Source organism: Drosophila elegans, unplaced genomic scaffold (assembly GCF_018152505.1).
Source record: "Drosophila elegans isolate 14027-0461.03 unplaced genomic scaffold, ASM1815250v1 contig_520, whole genome shotgun sequence".
Taxonomy (NCBI): Eukaryota; Metazoa; Arthropoda; class Insecta; order Diptera; family Drosophilidae; genus Drosophila; species Drosophila elegans.
In genome coordinates this window covers 4385477-4405387 of record NW_024545903.1, presented here as the reverse complement: position 1 = coordinate 4405387, position 19911 = coordinate 4385477, and the positions used below count along the sequence as shown (strand labels likewise).

Sequence of the window (19911 nt, the reverse complement as noted above, 5' to 3'; positions counted from 1 at the left end):
TTAAGGTGATGTATAAAAGCTTCGGTTTATTTATAAAATAAAGACTAAAATACTTTGACAAGTTTTTTAGGTCTATGCACTTTTAAAAACTTAAGTATTTACTTATCTGTAACTAAATAGCATTTTTCATAAGTTCTTCTATTTTTTCTCTCTGTATATCTCGGCAATTAAGTAGAGTACACCTGCTACATGGCAGTGTAGCGTTGAATAGCCAATTGGGATGACATACACTGTTTTATCAGCTGGTTGTTGTAAATGATAGGTGCTCGGCATGCGATCTATGTCGATATTTGTGCGAGATAACTTCCAGCAGAGACCATAAACCTCTCCGCAGATTGCAAACGATAGCGATGACGTTTGAGAAATCTGATTGCGGCAGTGAGGAGGTATACTTACTGGGCTACGGCGATTTGAAGTCGAACACCCGCCCATTGATAGAGGTCTGGGGCATCGTTACTGTTGGTCGAAGGCAGCAGCGATTACAAAAATGTCACAATTGATTGGCCAATCGCTGAGAGCCATAAATAGTCAAGTGCAAAGTTGAAAAAGATTTCTAATCGCAGTTTTGTTGGATTTTATAAGAATAAGAAACATATCTTATCGCCGAGCCCCTCGTGTTACAATCTAATCCAAAAGGGGGATAACTCAAGTAAATCGGTAGTCAACTCGCTTCATATTTAATTCGCAACTTTAAACGTTTGAGACTTATATTTATTAATATATTTATTTTTTTATGATTTATTCATATACTTGCAAAACTACACAGATTCACTTAGTTAGGATGGAGGTGAAGGATTATGCATCGATAGCAGTTTGACTTAATGAAAATGCGGTTCTTATAAAATCTTATAAACAAAACAGAACAATGGGTTCCAATGGGTCAATTTTGAGATTTAGGGCTGCTCGTCGTGGTGCTCCGTTGCTAGCAGGAAGGCACTTTTAACCTAGTGACTTATTTATATAACAAAACTGTATTCCGGGACTATAAGCGCTTATCAATGGAATCGAAAGTGCTCGATTTGGTTCGTCCTTGGCTTGCTGGTTTTCGAGTGGATTGTGCAGAAGTCTGGGATTGTAATGCTTCGATAAGGCATTGATTAATTTAGTTTACCATCTAAATATGTTACTTAAATTTGTATTAAACGTTTTCCGGGCTTGCTTTCCTTCTTGAGGTTCTAACAATTTTTGTAGCAAAATATGTGCGAATTTAACCACATCTAAATCACAGACTTCTAATATAAGAGAGATTTTAAAATTAAAATCGAATTTCGACCGAAATTATGCACTTATCTTACAACGCAACTTAAAATATAATTTAAATAAGGTTACGCGGCAGGAGATACCGATATACCGATCAACTAAAAACTAATTAAGTCAACTGGCCCTAAAGTTACAAATACAAAACAAGAAATAATTATAAGACCAGCATGAGTGTGGGTGAGAGGGAAGGTTTAAGGGGTCGATGGACGATTCCCGATCATCTATTCCTGCTTGTGGGCGGGAGTCTTATGGTGCTTGGGGTGGTGGCGCTGATGGTGGTGATGCTGGTGCAGCTGGTGCGGATGATGGTGGTGGCCACTCCGATGTCGGTGGTGGTTCGAGACGGGCTCCATCTGCTGTTCGCTGTCGCTCGCCGAGGACATCAGTTCCTCAGCCTCGATTTCGGCCTCCACCTGTGCGGACTCGGAATTCGATTGATGACTGTGGTGGTGGCGACGGTGGTGCAGGTGGACGCGATCGCGCTGCTGGCTCTCGTATTCGCCGCTCTCGTCCAGCTGGTTGTCGATCGTGGGTGAGTTGGATGTGGTGGATTCGATGTACGTTCTGCTCTTGGGGGTGTTGTAATTGCTCTTCATGGAGTTGCTGCCGTTGAAGAGAATGTCTAACCTTGGTTTTCTGTGGAAAATAAAAATTAACTTGTTATAATAAATAAACTAAAGATAGGTTCTATTGATTTGCATATTTCGAGTTTTATTTATGTATGAACTGATCTAAAATTGTAAGAGTAAGTTGTTGAATTTAAATTTTCTCATATGATAATATAAATACTCTGGACTTTTAGTTTTTTTTTAAGTTGTTAAATTGTGATTAATTAGCTCTTTTATTGGCTGTGACGTAAAAAGATATCTAAGATATTTTTTTGTAATGTATTGTTTCACGAAAAAGTTATTCTTGATTAACTTTTATGAGGTACAAAAAGATTGCTAAAACTTCTTTATTTTTTTTGAAGTGACGATTGTGTTAAATAAATTTGTTTAATTTTTTTCTATTTTCTATGATAAACAGTATTAAAATATTTGAAAATCATTTTCACCCTTTACTTAAGAACTTTACATTTGCTTTACAGAGCTCAGCTAAGCAGTCTACAAGCAGTATATATGCAATATGCAAGCAGTGTAAAGCAGTAAGGAGGATCAGCTACTTAAAGCAGTGCTTGGGCGGTCAAAACTCAAATCGAAAGTATAAAATTAAAAAAAATGCGAATAAGGGAATTCGTAAACGGCACTTACCTTGGCAATGTCCAACTCGCCAGATGAGACTTAAACGATTCTGTTCGGTAAACGCTCCATGGGACAGCAATCTCTGCAAAACACACGTTGCGAAAAAAAAACCATTAAAATTTGCTTCCAATTTATGGTAGGTCATGCAATGCAAATTGGAAATCGCGCAAATGAAAGGGCATGCAAAATAGCAACGGCAACAACAACATCGACAAGAATTTTGCGCAGCAAAAAGCGCAAGAACTGAACAACAAACAAAGCCGAGCACTGCGCACAACGGTGCGTATGAGCAATTTCGATTAGTAGCACCTTGAACTGAGTTCTTCGTCTGCGAGTTTGTATCTTACCGTTCCAGGGCAATATATTTCAAGACATGAATAAATCCTAAACAGATCAATGGATTTTCGTTACTTCCGCTCCACTTTGGCCATCGAACCTTATGAATTTCAAATATACGGACGGAAGCATTTCGTAAGGGAAACGTAAACGTGCTTGGTACAAATTGTAAATTGAGCCTTAGATTCTGCTGACTTAACTGCACAATCAGACGACTAGGTATTTGTTGGATTATGTCTACTGATATTGGAATTCTGTCTGAAATTACATTTTTTTTCGATTTTTTATTTTCGGTCGGCTCAATTTACGTCTGCCGGCTGTCCGGCCTCCGAAAACGCCTGAGTAATGACCTTTTCGAAAATGTAAATAAATTCAAATCGCCGCGTTGGTGGGAAAGGGGCCTGTCGCTATCGAGATGAATGGGACTTATTGAAAGTGAGATAGTGAGATAGAGAGTGACTGGTGGGGAGGCTGAGAGGCGCCTCCACTCCGTTCCTGGGCCAGTTAGTTAGACATGGCAAACAACACGCTTACCTGCCTGATCGCAAGAGGGTGGCTCGAAGTAGAGCCCCGGCTTCAACGGATTCTCCTCGTCGTCGTGCACCTCGATCATCAGAATCCCCACCACGCTGGAGGTCAACTGGGGCTGCAGCGGCTGCTGTTGGCGGAGCTGCTGGCGGTGCTGTTGCTCCTGTCGGTGCTGCTGCTCCCAGTAGGCGAGGGCGCACTTTACGTCGATCTCAACCCAGCCGGTGGAGGAGCTGCTCAGCATCGCGGTGTTGCAGGTGCGCTTCTTGCGCTCTGTAAATCGAAAACAGAATATAAATCAGATAACGCGGTCGGAAGAAGTTATCCTAAGTTAAAACAATTTATTATATTTATATTTTAAATCTAATGTTTTTAACATTTATTAAAGTATTTAATATTAACTCATGCAATTTAATACGCATTGTTAATTAAATTATGATTTTATTTCTAATTTAAATTTTAAGTATACAATTTTGAATTCAATAGTCAGATATTTATTTTTACTTTTCCATTTTTCTTATCAGTGTTATTAATTAAATAAATTAATTTTGCTGACGGAAGCAAGTGGGTAAAGAGACGAAATTTATATAGATTGATTATAAAAAAAATATATGTTGATTAACCACTTTTTAGGCAAAAATATGTTGTTAAATAATACAATATAAAATATATATATAGACAATCAAATTTATATTTTTTATTATCGGAATTACCAACTAATCTTCTGTTTGATTTATAAAGAAGCTAATCTCCCAAAGGGCTTCATATATATAATTCCTTAATAGCTTGTAAATACTTATTTATATATTCTAACGATGCCTACCTAACTTACGTTTCTTCCTCTGCTGGAGGACAATGGAGACGGTGACCCGGATCTGGGGACCCACGGCTGGCTGCTCCGCACAGTTTGGCGTCTCCGTGCTGACCGGCTGAGCGGGTACCTGGCCGGGATTTTGGTCGCGATTCTGGCCGGGATTGGTCTTATAGAGGCGGAGCAGGGCGCTACTCAAACGGTCATCGTTGTTGGAAATAAAAACACTGCTGGCGAACTGGAGCGTCACGTTGTTGCCCAACTGCCATTCCTCCGGATTGGTAGTCTCTGCATTGCAGATGGGAAAGCCGGCCTTCTCCTTGGATACGCTGCCATTGGGCTCGTTTGAGATGGCCTTTTGTACCCGCTTGATGATGTCGTTGAGTCTGCAAGAAAATAGGAAATTAAGGTATTGCTAAGACTATAAGATACCCCTTATTCTCTTAAATATATTTTATCATTACAAAAATATTTGCTAGATAGATAATCAATCCTTTTGAGTTCTTTAATAGCTATTGAAAAGTCAAATGTTTTAATTATAAGATGGGAAATGCTTTATAGCAACTAGCTGCTACATAATTCCAATATACCCCTTAAGCTTTTGGGTGCTGGGTACTAGAAGCTGGCATCATTTCATGGCTCATCTTAAAACTATTTGTATGCCCCCATCGTCTGGCCCAGGAAATTTAGTTCAAGTGTTTATGTAAGGCTCACTTAATTGACATTAGAGCGCGGTCTTCGTTACAGACATTCAAAATAGAAAAGCCACGAGATGGTCAGCGGGGAAAACGTGCTCGTTTCCATTTGGCGAGAATTTATATTTTTGATTCAATTTAGGCGAACAACACACGCAGCGAATAAACTAGTTCTTATCCACGGACTTGCTAAACTGCCACCAAACGGAGAACCACCCATAAATGAGTAAACTATTTTCCACGAAACACAATCGCATGGTAGCCAGAGTTCAATGTACTGATTGGCAATAAAACTAATTTCCGATACCGATTATAATTTATTTTAAACCTATACCAATTGATAGGTAACAGTTCAATTTTCAAGATAATCAAACTACTTTGGACTTTTCGTTTTTGCAATCTGAGATTGCGGGAGTTCTTAAAATAATTAGTTTTTGTTATTTGGGGGCCAAGTAAACCGTTTTTAAAAATAAACTACGCATGTTGGTTTTTAAGTAGAAGGGCACTTAAAAAATAAGTTTGTCATGCAGATTGAGTACTAATCTTGACAACATTTGCTTATTCAAATAACAACAATCCTACTTAACTATTTTTCTTCTTTTCTTTGCAGTACAACTAAATGAGACTTTCCCGAGACATCAGTGCTGATTAAATGCCTTCACGTGATTCGTTCATTCGCGTTATTTCCTAAACTTGATTATGAGCTAAGTGCACATAGTGGAGCGAATGACAGCACCGTGTCACTTAAAAACCCATTGAGATCGAGACAGACCTCTGTTTGTCTGAGCACTATAAGAAATATCCTAGCAACAAAAAATGCTCCTTGCTAAATTTTTAGATTCCCTAACTGCTCTTTAAGTAGTATTGTTGTGTATTAAGTAGTATGACTTATGTGCAAATTCGGTAGCTATATCATTTATGGACATTTCGTTCATTGAAAAGTGTAAATTAAAATGGATTTTTTAATAATAGTTTATATGCAGGAAATTGTTTTTAGTTGTAGTAGATCTCTTGTTTTTAAAATTACAGATTTAAGTTTTAAAACCCAATGTTTCATATATTTATTTAATTTTATTTAGCCTCAAAATTTGTGATAATCTTATGATAATTTCTCAAAGTGCACTATCATCGAGAGCCGGGCAGACAACAATAGTTAGTTAGCTATGATCTAATCTGGACACACTCACTCGCCAGAAAATTGGACAATTGTATGCGTCTGGATCGGTAATTGAGACGCGCTTGACGTTTCGCTTTTATTTTCCCCACACGAAATGCACAAAAAAAACAAGAAAATAACTGATTAATTGTTTTGGCTTTTGGCTTTTGGCTTTCGGTGTGCTCGCGGCGCATTTTGTCTAGCCAAAAAATAATTATGAAACACGGTCGCCGCTGACAGTCAGTCTTCCAGTCTTTCGGTCTTTTGCACTCCACCGAAACTGAACCAAGTCGAGGCGAATCGAGTCGAATGGCCCGTGGCTGATTATCGGTTCTTGTTTATGTTTACGTTGTGATCGCATCGAATCGAATCGAATCTGTCTGGCTAGCTGGCTAACTGGCTAACTGGCTAGCTGGGCTGGCCAAGGAATGCCTGAAAGCGGAGTCGTCTGGAGCTGGCTGTGTGGCATGAACTTGAAAACTCGTTGAGTCGTGCCGTCTGTCTGGCCACCGTCTAGACAGAATGTCAGTCTGTCAGACAGACGGTCTTTCCGTCCGCTTGTTGTTTGCTCGCAGCCTGTCTGCCGGCCTAGATGCTGCACCGAAAAAAATCACACAAAATCGGGGTCAATCTGATCTCTTTCGTGTCCAAAGTGCTTAAATATTACACAGCACTCGATATTACAAAAATTTCTTTTTAGCCGAATGAGTTGGTTTTTAATGTCCTTTTAATATTGTTTTTTAATGATGCACGCTAAAAAGCTCAGTCATTTTTCTATCTTATATTTATTTTTATATATTATATATATATATATATATATATATATATATATATATATATTTATTTTTCTATCTTTATATTTTTCTTACTATATTTAATTTTTGAAAATCATTTAAAAGAATTTGTATGGCGATACCTTTGACATTTAAAAGTTATAAAAACGCACTATATGAACACAAAAGTTAAAACAAAATTTTAAGAAGATTTGGATTTAGTGTTAAAAAAAGTTCCAGCATAGGACATTATTAAATAAATCATTGTTGATAAAATTTAATTATATATATAAATATGATTTAAATTGTTGTTCTTTTTACTATTTCTTTGTGGTTTTTGTCATTTAACATTAAAAGGAGAAATGTTTGGCTTTTTGGGGATCAAAATAACCATTTTTTTCGGTGTGCTGTTGATGCTACCATAGATGTTCTGCCGGCTGTGGATACTATTTCTTTTCATGCGTGAGTCACGCATGCGCAGAGGCAGGGTTCCATCTGAGGGGCAGGTGCCTTGGGGCAGGAAGGAGAAAATTTGCATTGGCCTCCATTTGCTTGGGGCAGACATCTCTGAATACATCGCCTCAGTGTCTGCGGTTTTGCAGTCTTTGCAGTCTTGCAGTCCGTTGCCTTTGGCCACAGCAGCAGCGGCAGCGGCAGCAGCAACACCAGTAGCAACACAACAGCAATAGCAACAGCAACAGCAACAGAAGCGACAGCAACAGTAGCAACAACGGCTAGACAGTGTCTCGCCGGCTGCACTTCATTATCATGCAACCAACAGCGAACTGCAGTCAGTATAAATGCACACGCCTACAACTGTTTGCATTGCACCATTGCGCCAGTTGCTGGGGGCAGACATGTCTGCTGTCCCGATATTACTCATACGTCATAAGTTTTGCCTTTTTGCCTTTTTGTGCTTTTTTGTTTGACGTCTGTGCGGAACTCTGCCAAAGCAATCAAATAAGATGAAACAATTTAGATATCAGCTGTTGGCCCCCACGAACGCCCGCCTCGCATAGCAACGACCTACAAAAAGTTCATTACCGGAGAGCCGGAGACTCAGCCGGAGACGGAGTCGGAGTCGGAGCCGGATAGCTAGACATGGCCCAGACTGCTCCCAGACATGTGCCAGACATCCGCGGGCACATCGAGGGACACACAGAGATACAAAGAGACAGAGGTCGCCGCCGTCGCCGACGGAATTTGATGCAGCCTGCATTGTGCAGCGGCGTCGCGACAGTTGCACTACAGTATCTGATGGATACAACAGATACCATTGATGGATCTGGGGCTGCCAGGCCCTCGACACTTTAATCTAATTGATTTTGAGCGGTCAAATTGTTACTTAAAAGGCCTTTAAAGTCTTTTTTAAAGACCACCGAGTCGCTGGGTTTGTAACTTTAAACTTTGTTGTTTAAAATGCTTTTTAAATTATAATCTAGGAAAGGAAAACTGGTTAATAATCTTCTAACGAATTAAGTTCGTGTCGTGTAATTCTAAGTAAAGTTTCAAGTTCATCACTACATGGTAGTAAAAGTATTTTGATCTCTTTGATATTTTGTGACCCAGGGTATTACGGTCACAAAGGTTTACCAAAAGGTAAATAAAATTATTACCCATAAGATATTTTAAAATTGAGTAGTAATTATATGTTTAAATAGTATTTTATTTTTGCTTTAAGCTTGAAGGATATATTAATATCCCTCTGGCCAAAAACAATTGATTAAAGACTAAGGAAAGCAAGAAATATAAAAATATTTCTAATTAAAATTTTTATATTTTTTCAAAATATTTCGCAAAAAAGAAGATAACCATTTTTTTTAATTCAAAAAATGTCTGAAAGGTTTAATTTAATTTAAATTACGATTAGAAAATCACTCTAGTTTTCCTATGTTTACAAACAAAAGACGCAATTTGTGGGCACGCTTCTCGTGTATAGCTAAAATAATTTATTGATCATAAGTTTCGGTCTGCTAAGCGAGGCCATTACATTTATGACTTTTTGTAAGAACATCATGCATTTAGTGAAGCGTTCAATCAATAAATAAATAATAATCGAGTGCACATGTGGAAAATCTCATGGGAAAGTATTAATTTTCATAACTTATTTTTATTAATTCGCCGAATCGGTTTGCATGGGGGGAAATCGTGTTGAAGATAAACCAAATGAAGCATAGTGTGTACAATGTACTTTTAAAAATATACTCGAATAAGTACGGCGCTATAGATTTTTTGGGGTGCTTGGCCACAACGGCGAGTTGCACAAATGTTTTTAGCCTTGAGTGAAATTGGCCTGTGTTTGGACAAATTTCTCACTTAACAGACGTCAAATATTTTTGAAAATTGGCAGCAGAAAATCGTGTTTACACACAAAGTATTCCCGAAACTGATTGGGCATTTTATTGCCAAGTGCACTGTTTGGAATGTTTGTATACAATATAGCCACTTTTTATACATTTTGGTTAAACATTTTTTCAGCCGTTTATTTGTTTGAGTAAAACACTTTTTTATTTAGATTTCTATTTGGAGAGAGGGGTTTCTATTCTGGGGCGAGGCGTGACAGTGATTGACAGAGATTGTTTTGACAATTGCGAGGTGTTTTGGCACTTACCGCTGAGTGGCGACTTGCTCCAGATACTGCTTGTTGGATGACTGGGCAGACTCGTCCCTCATATTCGGATTGCTGCGGTTCTGGATGCTCAGGATTTGCTCCTCGGTCAGGTTGAAGCGGTTGAGGATGGTGCGGTTGAATGGGTTCACCACCTCTGACTGCACGCCCTCCATAAAGAATGAGGAACCAAAAGGAGAGGCCCTCGAGTTGCCGGCCATCATGACCAACGCCACGACCAAAATTAACTCTCGTATGCCTTTCCTTCCGCACTTTTCAAATCGCACAGCACTTGCCATCTTTACGTTCTGTTTTTAATTGTTTTCACTGGTAAATGGTTGTCTTTTATAATTAGCAATCACTGGATAGTTCACAAATGTGTTGTACTTTATTTTGTGCACATTTTTCACTGCATCTCTGCCACCAATCAAAATGCTATCTGTTCCTCTTCAGCTGGAAACTGGCTGGCGAATTTGTATAATCTTGTAGGTTATTTGATTTTTGTTTCTTGCCTTCTGGCTTTTTTCAGCTTCTTGATGTGTTCGCTCTAAGAACCAAGTATGAAGTGATTTGCGCGAGTCGGTTTTTTAGTCTTAAATAAGAAAAAATTTGGTTGTGCAGGGGCATATCTACTTTGTTATGGTCGTAAACGCTGCGTTGCTGCCGACACTGCAAAATAAAACTAGCGCATTACTCTCGCCTTGATTTGGTTTATTTTTACTAACTTATCGTTTGATTGTGTTTAAACTCATTTGATTCGATTGTTGATTTTTGTTGATTTACAATAATAAAAGAAGTAGCTGTCAGGACAAACCATTTAATCTTAAACTGGTTTTTATGCCAGTAAATAATAATGGGAAATTTTTAACTTAAAATAATATTAACCTAATCTTTTAATTGTGTCATTCACTTTAAAAGAGTTTTTGATTTAAAAAATGTACATGTTTTTAACAGAGATATATTTTAACACAGAGATATTACTCTACAATTAACATTGCTTTGAAGTACACTAAATATATTATAAAATAATATGACAAATACAATTTATAAAAAATATCTTAAAATTAAAAAATGACGAACCTTAGTTTTTTAGCTTTATTTGCATTTATTATAACACTGTAATATAAAACCAGTTTAACCGATTTGGCAGTTATGTATTTCCATGTGATACCGCTTTGCAGTCGACTCAAGTTTGCAGTGTAGTGCTCGGGCACTTCGGCTGGCGGTTCGGTTGGGCGCTCGGCTCCGACGCGGCCGACCAATCAACGACGCTTGAGGATCTGCCGGCGCAACTGACGTCGACATAGGCATAGTGGCTATGCGTGGATATGGAAGCCGTCTGTATGTGTATGGGTATATCTGTATCTGTATCTGTGCCTGTGCCTGCGTGCCTGAGATGGGGCTTATCTTTGGGCCCAAAAGTGATACTTGTGGTCCTAACCTAGGTTTGTTTGGCGACTTCTTTAAATGACTGCTTTCAGATACCACTATTCGATAGAAACGTGTCTCTATCTCGGCACTTCAAACAGCACTCAAATCGAGCAAACCAAAAAACAGCTCAAAGCACTGTCAATCTTCTAAATTTGTTTTTGCACCTATCGAACCCAACAAATTCCGCAAAAACTCATAATAGCACTGGTAATTCCTATTATTATGTGCGTGGGGGATTAGATTAATTTGAAGTGATTTTCTACAGGCGACCGCACAATTAGTATGACTTAATCAAATTGTTTTGATTCCGCAGCTATGTCTGTTATCATTTCTGCTTTTCGTGGCACAAAATCCATGATGCCTGTGCTTTTGACTTTCAGTAGTCGCCGGGATTTGTGCGTGCGGACTAATCAACTGACAAGAAGATAGGCCAGAAAGTGCGTAGTCCATCAATTGAAAGGTGAATTGGGCGGATATATCCTATTAGAGGTGCGTGCGGTGCCTGGTACGGCATTAACCCCAGAAAGCCCATCCTTTGATCCATTGTTTCTATCTTCGCTTAAGGAATACCAAACAGTTCTGACGCTATCCCGTATTATTCATTCGCGTCGCATACGGAAATCCAAACAGCCAGACTTCAAGGACGTTCTTGATTTATTTATTTTTTGCAGCATCTAAACATCTTTCCCAGCGTTTCGTCTGGACCAAAATTGAATTTCAAAATGATTGTATAATTCGCAGCACTTTATAAAGTCTGGATTCGGCTGCGTCCCGCTGTCCATTCATGTGATATGTCTACACACCGTTTAAGCTCTGAATAGAGTGTCGGCGAGAGGGGGGCGGTTGTCCAGACGTCGAGTGTTATGTAAAATTGCAATCGCATCAAATGCCCAGATTCATAATCTAGCTCATGGATAAGGGGAGGGGAAGAAAAATGAAAACAAGATATATGTAGAACGCAATCAGCGCCTCTTGTTGCGAAGTTTATATAATAATAATGTTTGTTTATTTGAGAGCTCGCATAGAATTTGTCCCACTTTGTCGACAATGTGGATGTCAGCAATAACAGAAAAAGAGCCAGACATGTAGATATGTATGCATATCTAAGCAATTAGAATGCCAAATGAGTCAAGTCAAGTCTCAGTTTTTGATTTTTCATTAACTTTTCAAGGCTGTTCGATCGCGTGGAAGTATAATTGGCCAAATTCTAAATACAAAATCTAAACACTTCTGGTTTTCGTTTGATCTTGTGAGACATATTTTTTGTTCGGCATTTCTCCGCGGTTATTTTTGAAAGCAATTCTGTGACAAGTCCGCACTATGCCTCACGCTCGTGCCAATTTGTGCGGCTTAATTTTAAACGGTAGCCGGCAATTGCCGCCAATGAGCAACAATTCCTCCCAGCTGGGTGTGGAGGCATGTGGGGGGTTCTAAAGACCAGTAGCACCACTGGCACCACTATCACCACGCCGTAGTCTCGCACAGACCCACCTGGCTGGAAAACATCTGGCAATTGACGTTAAAGTGATTTTCTGGATGGTTACAAGCCCCGAACTCTGTTCTTTATTTAATCGATCGCATCAGCCAAAACTTTTGACTCAAAAGTAATTGCGGACAATAAACTGATATGGCCAAGTTTTTAAAGCAACACACGTATCAGGGTAAAGTGGTGAATCTTGTGAAATAGGGCGTATTTATTGATAAAGACACTACGATTATCGAGTACTCTGTTATTATCCAATTTATATTAGAACAAACATTGCCGCAGAGATAAAACTGCTTTGACTGAATGAGTATAAACGACACATAAAATTATAAATTATAAATTATAAAAATAAACAATTAATTCATTTAAAATAATATAACACTTTTAATAGGGTTTGTGCTTAGAGTTGACTTTAATCTCTGTATAGTGCTCAGCAAATTTTAGAACTATAAATTAATAGATTAAATTTATTGGATGATCATTTCGGAAGATATTTGCTAACAATCGTCCAAACTAAGTAAACATACATTTTATTAAAGTACCAACTATTGGCTTATCGTTTTGTTATGACTTTTCCTAGATTTGGGAAGTTCTAATCTTACATCAGTCTTTATTGAGTAGTAATAGCACAACTAACGGAGCTATAAATACTTTCAGGAGAGTGTGTGATTTGACCTTCAAAGTTTTGAGCAAAAGAGTGGGGAATTTCTTGGAACTCAAAAATAACTAAAATTTTGGCATAATAATACAATGTTTAATCAGACTCCGTACATGCAATTCCAGCTACATTAAATTTGCAAGTACCGAGTTGAAATTATTTAACCATCAACACGTAGTTTACATAATAATCCCTCACGTTAAACTTTAAGCGATTCAAGAGGGATCGGGATCCTCTCCTTCACAATCAACTGCAACGAAAATAACACTAACGAAAAAATAAATGTTTGATACCTAAAATATATAAATAAATATAATTTTTATATAATTATTTCTATGGTAAGTTTCACATTAAAAATATATTTAAGAGAGTTCGATTTTATAATTATTAATTTAAGCTTAAATTCAATTTATCTTTTTTTCTTTTTATATAACCTCGTGAACGTCCCAATATAGATTTTAATATTTATACCAATTGCTTAACGATCTTTTTTTTTTCAGTTAAAAAAGAAGCAAAAATGAAAAAAAAAAAACATTAAATGGACAGGGGGAGAGACAGCCTGCGGTTAGGTCCGGTGGGTTGGCGCAAGTCTATTAAAAATACACGATGTTCGTCAGCCAGCGATCCAGACGTGTCAAGTCAGCACCGGCTGAGACCAGGCGCAGACCAGGCGCAGACCAGGCTCAGACCCGGCCCAAGTAGTGAGTCGAGACCCCGAGACCAGAGGCCCAGCCATTAGGCATGGGTGCTTCTTGGTTTGCCAGTAGCTAGACGGGCGGGCACCAAGGGAGTTACCATCTCTGGCTCACTGACTCTGCCTCTGGATCTCGGCCACTGGCTTTTAGCCATGGCTAGCAATGGCAACTGGTGTTGACTGTTGGGTGAAGAGTGCCCAGTACCCAGTACCCAGTGCCCAGAGCCCAGTGCCGTGTACCGAATGCAGTTGTCGTGATTGTTGGCTCAGATTGCATGTGGAATGCAAAGACCAGAAGCCAATTTGTTATTGTGTTGTTTTCTGCCCTTCAGGCCGGTGCTACCGTTTATTTGCAGCCACTTCTTGTGCTGCTGTTTCGGGTATACACTGCGCTTTGGCATCGCCACTCTTACGCCCACTTTTATTTGAATGGAAATTGCTAGGAATTTGCATATAGCTAAGAGCCTTTCAAATTCTGATTTTTTTATTTACAATGTTGTTGCATTTTTGCTTAAGAGGTTTTAAGATTATTAAACCTAAACAAATTAAGATTAATTATTTAGTTATCATTGTCTTGTTTATATTGTTTTGGTAACAATAACAATCGACCATTTTTTTCTCGAAAAAACATATTACATTTACTTGACATTATTATTATCTCAATAGTCAATAAGTCGTTAAAATGTTTTTTTTCGAAGTAAAGTTCTTCCTAGTTAAGGTTCAGCTTTTGCAGTTATACTAAAGCTGCTTGAGATCAAGGAGTAAGACGAAGTGTATTTATTGCACAACAAAAGAATTAGTGTATTTGGTATTCGCTGTAGAGCCGCTACCTCCAGGCATGATTGTTATTAATTCTTGCGCATTTTCATTTTCAGTTTTTAGGACTTTCGCGTGCCGTCGTTTGGCTTCTGTTGGTGTTTTGTTTTGGGCCCAGCCCCTTCCAGCCAGATCCAGATCTCAGCAGACGAAGATGCAGACCGAGACCGAGACCAAAGACCACGAGACCACGAGAGCCAGACAGCCCGTCGCAGAGACTGCCGCTAAAATTGCTACACGGCGAAAAATATATTATAAGATTGATTATTTTAAAGTAATTCATACAAATATTATTATATTTACATTGCCATTTATTTGATGTATCGTTTAATGTGATTCTTTTTAAGTTATTTCTTAAAACTTTATTATCATAGGAAATTTGTATTGTATCCAAATATATTTTCCCAAGTTTGCGTTCATTAATATTATAAATAACAAACACAACTTTTAATAGGACAAATTATTTAATTACAATTCCAACAAAATTGTAATGTATTTTCGTTTTCTGTTAAACAAAAGTTTTAATAACCAAGCTTTTAAAAACGGGGACACATTCATTAAAAAGTTATTTACATATTTTTGATATTTTAACATATACTTTAAAAATATTTAAAAATAAGTATATACATTCTTCATTCTATGTTTTTGCTCTGTAAGTGATGCTGTTGATGCAGGGGCATTTCAGAAGGCGTATGTGTAGCCGCGTCTTGTTGATTGTCAAAATTGACAATGAATGCGTTCGCCGGAGGGCGGAGGATGGTCGGTGCAGGGTGGAGGGTGATGGATGGAGGATGGAGGGACAGCCGGCGATGGAGTTGGAGGCTGACCCAGCCAGCCGGAGACAAGTGCATGTCTCGCGTCTGTAGTTTGTCTGGAGGCCGTGGCAGACACTCGGTGTTGCTGCTGTCAATATTGTCCTTAAGTGATGCAGATGCGCCGCCGTTGTTGCATCCAAATATGGACCATGGTCTGGACGGACGGATGGGGAATGGGAATGGTCGACTCTGCATTTCTGCAGCTCGGTTGCTTGGTAGCTTGGTAGCTCTGCTGCGGCAGAGCAGGTGAACCGGAGGATAGTGCCTGCAGTTTCACACTTGTGCTGTGCGACGGAAAGTTATTTAAATGATATGCACATGCAGTGCTCCTCCGCCGCGTCGTGTTGTCTGGTAGCTGTAAACTGAGACTTCGACTGATTCTCTGTCGTCTGCGACTTCGCCTGGGCCTTTGGGCTTGCCTCTGCCAGTGCCTCTGCCAGCAATTATGAGCGTCTGGCCGTCTGGCATTTTACAATATTTTTAATTATCGCGTTTTTTCTAAGCACAGATAAGCATCTGTGCGCGACTGAAGTTGCTCTTCTGCCACTTTTCGAATTTCAATTTGAGGCCCCGAAGGCAAGCCGAATTGTCGCCGCTGTTAATTGCCTCTGCTGGTTAGCAGCAGCAGCTATCTTGATGACTAAGCGTGGAGCTCGTCTTGAAACATGGAGCGTCGAGCCTCCTGGGCTCCCGGGTGTCTGCCTCCTGGCCGTCTGACCATCGCTGGCCGTAAATTAATGCAGATTCAAGCCGGTCCATGGCCAAGTCCTGGCCCTTGTCCCGTGCCCAAAGTGGAAGCAGCAATTTGGTGGCCATGGCCAGGTAGTAAAAGTGAAAAATACCTGCCAGCCAATGGCTGTCAGTCGTCATTTGCTCTATTGATTGGGCACCTGTCGTCCGCCTCAGAGGAGCAGTCCATTCAGACGAAGTCATTGGGTGCTCTTTCAACAGTGATGATGTTCTTTTTTACAACATTTTACATTCGGTCTGTATTTTATCTATGAAAATGTATGCTTGATAAAATAAGTAAACAATACCTCATTTCTTCTTTCTGATAAATTATAACAATTATGTGAATAAATTTTCAGTTCACTTTGTTAAAAACACTATTTTTAGTGCGGATTAGAAGACATAAATTAATTTTAAATATTGCAAAAGTATACAGTGATTAACCAAAAAATTAAGTTACCATCATAGGTAACTTTTAAAAAACAAAATATTAATAAGGTGACATTATCAACTATTTGAATTTCAGAAAAAAAAACTAATTAGGAAATACTAATCGAACCCTTTAAGTGCACTCCGAGGTTATAATAAAGTTTGCAAGATTATAAACACTTTCAAGCATCTAAAAGGTTAACCAGCTATAGTACAAATTATCTAACAATTAAAGTGCACACTGTTGAATAGAAAAAGATCTAGCTAAGACGACAGCACTGTCGTTGACTGATGCGTTCTTCAATGCTAAAGCACTGCCAGGGTAATCAAATAAATGAAGATGCTAACCGACCATAAATGGCGCAAATACCACTCATACTCCTGCATTCCCCACTTGCTACGTGCAGCTCCTTCCCTATGCCAATGTATATATGTATATGAAGACTGTGTATAGCTATATCGATTATGGGTTGCAGCGTATTAATAGGACAGGCATGACGCGTGCCGGCACGCCAGGATGCCTCGGCTTGGAGACCACGTGGACGACAGTGGGAGCCCATTGTGGAATAGGATACATAAATGAATGAAATGGCGGTTATGGTAATTCGCCCCGACCAAGTTTGTGCCTTCAGTTCGCAAACTATGCTAATGATACCGTGGAAGTCTTGCGCTCCAAAAGCGGAGACTTCTAGTCTTGCTGCTGGCAGGACTATGCCGAATATGAGGAAGCATTCCGCTCTTTTTAAGGGGGCAACACTTTTGGCGTTCCACAGAACTGTGGCGAGCAAAGTTTTACATATTTTTAGTTAAAGCTATTTATAAAATTAATCACAATTAACAACAGCCACGAGGTTTTTGTGAACTATTTTAGTTTTGGGACTCCATTTTGCCATTGCGAAACCACTTTTTACCACCCATTTGGATTGCAGCAATGGTAGTTTAGTTCTCGTTAAGACGTAAGCAGGGAAAAAACTTGGAAGTAGGCTATAATTTTATTGCAGATTTCATATACATGGAAAGTCGTAAACAGATATCTTTTATTAGAAAATTATACTCAAATAAATGAACTGCAATTTAATTGAAGTTTAGAAAACTAAGAACGGACTATTTTAAGGTTTAGTTTCTTAATTTGCTTGTTTTTAAATTTCAAAAGAATTTAATTATTACTTGTTTTAAGCTACATTAACTGTAAAATATAAACATTGGTTATTTTACACAGATATTTTTTGTTGTCTGCCGAAAAATATGCAGCATATTTCGCGCTTTCGGAAGTGATTTCATGTATATTTCACTGGCAGTCTGCTTTGACTAAGTTGTCATAAACTTGCAATACCTAACCAAATTTACATTGCCTCCACACGAAACAGCTAAGGATGTGCGAAGTGGTCCTCCCGTGCGAATACAATCCGAAGGAATGCCCGAGTCCTTTGCCGGAGAAAAGCCGTTTGTTCACGAAACTGCTCCTTTATTGCTGGCAACGGGAGTACGACAAACGACCCTACCAGCAATTCCAGTTCAAGCGACTGGAATTCGAGGAGCGGATCGGCCGGAAGTACCACTGCGTCCGCGACTTCCGGGTCATAGTCAACTATCTCCTGCGGCGCCACCAGCTGGCCGTGAAGTTTTCGGGTGTAAACGTTAGCAACTGGGATGCGGGCCTGCTAAAGGACTTTGCCCGCTCCCTGATCCCCGTGTGGTACATCGAGTTGAATATGATGCGATTGCCCCACGAGTTTTTTGTTATGCTCCGATTGAATGCGAAAAAGATGGACGTCAGCCAGCTGAACCTTGAAGGTGAACTAGATTTTAATGATTTAATTGTTATACTTATGATGTTTTTATATGTTTGATGAATGATTTTTAAATGGTTCTTGAGATAGCTATAAAATTGGGGGGCACTTTATGTTTGATCTTACAAACACCTTTAAATCTTTAATAGTTTTTTTCCAATACGGAAGCTTTAGCGTTTATGTTATGGTGATTAATTTAAGAAGAGAAAATATATGTAATTTATTTTAATTTTATTAAAACTATAATTACTTTAGTTTTAACCAGATTTCCTGAATTGTCTTATCTCCCAGGCACTCCCCTCACCAACGAAGACGTGCGGATCCTACGAGAGTTCTTGCTGGTCAGCCCTACGTTGCGCTTGCTCAATGTGTCCAGATGCAGCCTGACCCAGTACAACTTTGCCATGATCGCGGACGGAGTCCACAAGTCGCCGGGACTGCGTTGCCTGTGTGCCGACCGGCTGCTGGGACTGAGTCTCAGCCTGGACACGGAGAAGATCACATCAGTGCTGAGTTCGCTGCTGATGCAGAACAGACTCTGGAGCCTGTCGTTGCAGCACTGCGAACTGACCGCCCAGGACATGCTTCCCATTGCCGAGTACTTGGGACTGCCCACATCGAATTTCCGGCGCCTGCGAATCGGCAACAATAAAATCGGCCCAGATGGAGCCATGTTCCTGCTGCGAGGAATCGCCATTGGGAAGCGTCTGGAAGTGCTGGACATTAGCTGCAACTCAATTGGCACACATGGTGGTGAGTGGGTGTCCATGTACCTCTCTTCGTGCTTGAAGCTGAACCATCTGCACTTGAAGTACAACGACATTCAGCCGGAGGCGATAAATAATATTTTACTGACCCTGAAGAAATGTTGCTGGCTGCAGCGCCTGGAATTGTATGGTAACCACTTCGACTCGCGTTCCGCGGTGATTTTGCGCCGTCTTCTGGATGCCCAGGTAATGCTCCACCAAGAGGTGGACATCAGTTACACCTACGACGAGTCCTTGCAGGACTACAGGGTAGTTCCCTGGAGATAGACAGCTGCTAAGAGTTTGTTTGATTGTTCTGCATAACAATGCATTGGAACATACAATAAATTGAAAATCTGTACTTCGGTGAAAACGAAAATTTCAATTAGCTGGAAACTTTATGTTATATTAAGGTCTCAAAGTGCCAATATGATCTAACACCAGAAACAGGTCTGCCAATTCCGCTTTTTTTCCGTTAAATCTAGTTGTTTTAAAGACCGAATGCGGAAAAAAATTATAAATTGCGAGAAGCGGAAATTCTGTATTTTTAAAAAACAGCATTCCATGAATAGGGTTAAGTTTTAATGTCAGTACTAATTTTTATTTAAATATGTATACAGATACGGATTGCGAAGACTGGCTGCTTCAACTATAAAGTGCATTAAGTTATCGGCGCATGACTGGAACAATCTTTTCATGTAACAAACTTACAAAAGTTATTAAGCTAGTTTTTTGGCTTTTTTTAAACTTTATGTACCTTATTTTGGCTTAAAGGGGAAAGGTTGGCTTTTGTTAAGGAATTTAAATGTATATAGAGCAAAGGTGACTTTGCGTTCGGCCCACTGTGCTAATAGAGCTTTCCAACCACGTGCTCGCTCGTTATCACTCTCTCCCGCATTTCCTATGAAT

The 19911-nt window shown here is 39.4% G+C and overlaps 2 protein-coding genes across 4 annotated transcripts; one reads left to right on the top strand and one right to left on the bottom strand.

Annotated features, from left to right (window-relative positions):
* Window positions 1-704: 704 nt before the first annotated feature.
* LOC108145557 (protein anachronism) lies at window positions 705-9977 on the bottom strand. 3 transcript variants are annotated; one of them, XM_017271058.2, is made up of 5 exons: window positions 9412-9977; window positions 4189-4562; window positions 3372-3638; window positions 2511-2583; window positions 705-1896 (listed from the first exon to the last, which is right to left on the bottom strand). In XM_017271058.2, the coding sequence occupies exons 1-5, from the start codon at window positions 9705-9707 to the stop codon at window positions 1482-1484; spliced, it is 1425 nt and encodes a 474-aa protein (XP_017126547.1). In that variant the 5' UTR covers window positions 9708-9977; the 3' UTR covers window positions 705-1481. The 3 variants fall into 3 exon arrangements, with proteins under 3 accessions (XP_017126547.1, XP_017126548.1, XP_041565868.1); XM_017271059.2 differs by having other exon boundaries at window positions 706-1896; window positions 4198-4562; XM_041709934.1 differs by having other exon boundaries at window positions 1798-1896; window positions 3376-3638.
* A 7798-nt stretch (window positions 9978-17775) lies between these two features.
* LOC108145437 (leucine-rich repeat-containing protein 34) lies at window positions 17776-19363 on the top strand. Its single transcript, XM_017270861.2, has 2 exons — window positions 17776-18260; window positions 18548-19363. Exons 1-2 carry the CDS (start codon window positions 17840-17842, stop codon window positions 19288-19290), a joined length of 1164 nt encoding a protein of 387 aa, XP_017126350.1. The 5' UTR covers window positions 17776-17839; the 3' UTR covers window positions 19291-19363.
* The last annotated feature ends 548 nt before the right edge of the window (window positions 19364-19911 follow it).

Coding starts and splice junctions, on each gene's coding strand:
- LOC108145557 (XM_017271058.2), bottom strand. CDS start 9,707: ATGGCAAGTGCTGTGCGATTTGAAAAGTGCGGAAGGAAAGGCATACGA. Junction 2,584..3,371: donor ACCCTCTTGCGATCAGGCAG/GTAAGCGTGTTG, acceptor TGTGTTTTGCAG/AGATTGCTGTCCCATGGAGC. Junction 1,897..2,510: donor GCGAGTTGGACATTGCCAAG/GTAAGTGCCGTT, acceptor TATTTTCCACAG/AAAACCAAGGTTAGACATTC.
- LOC108145437 (XM_017270861.2), top strand. CDS start 17,840: ATGTGCGAAGTGGTCCTCCCGTGCGAATACAATCCGAAGGAATGCCCG. Junction 18,261..18,547: donor CAGCCAGCTGAACCTTGAAG/GTGAACTAGATT, acceptor CTTATCTCCCAG/GCACTCCCCTCACCAACGAA.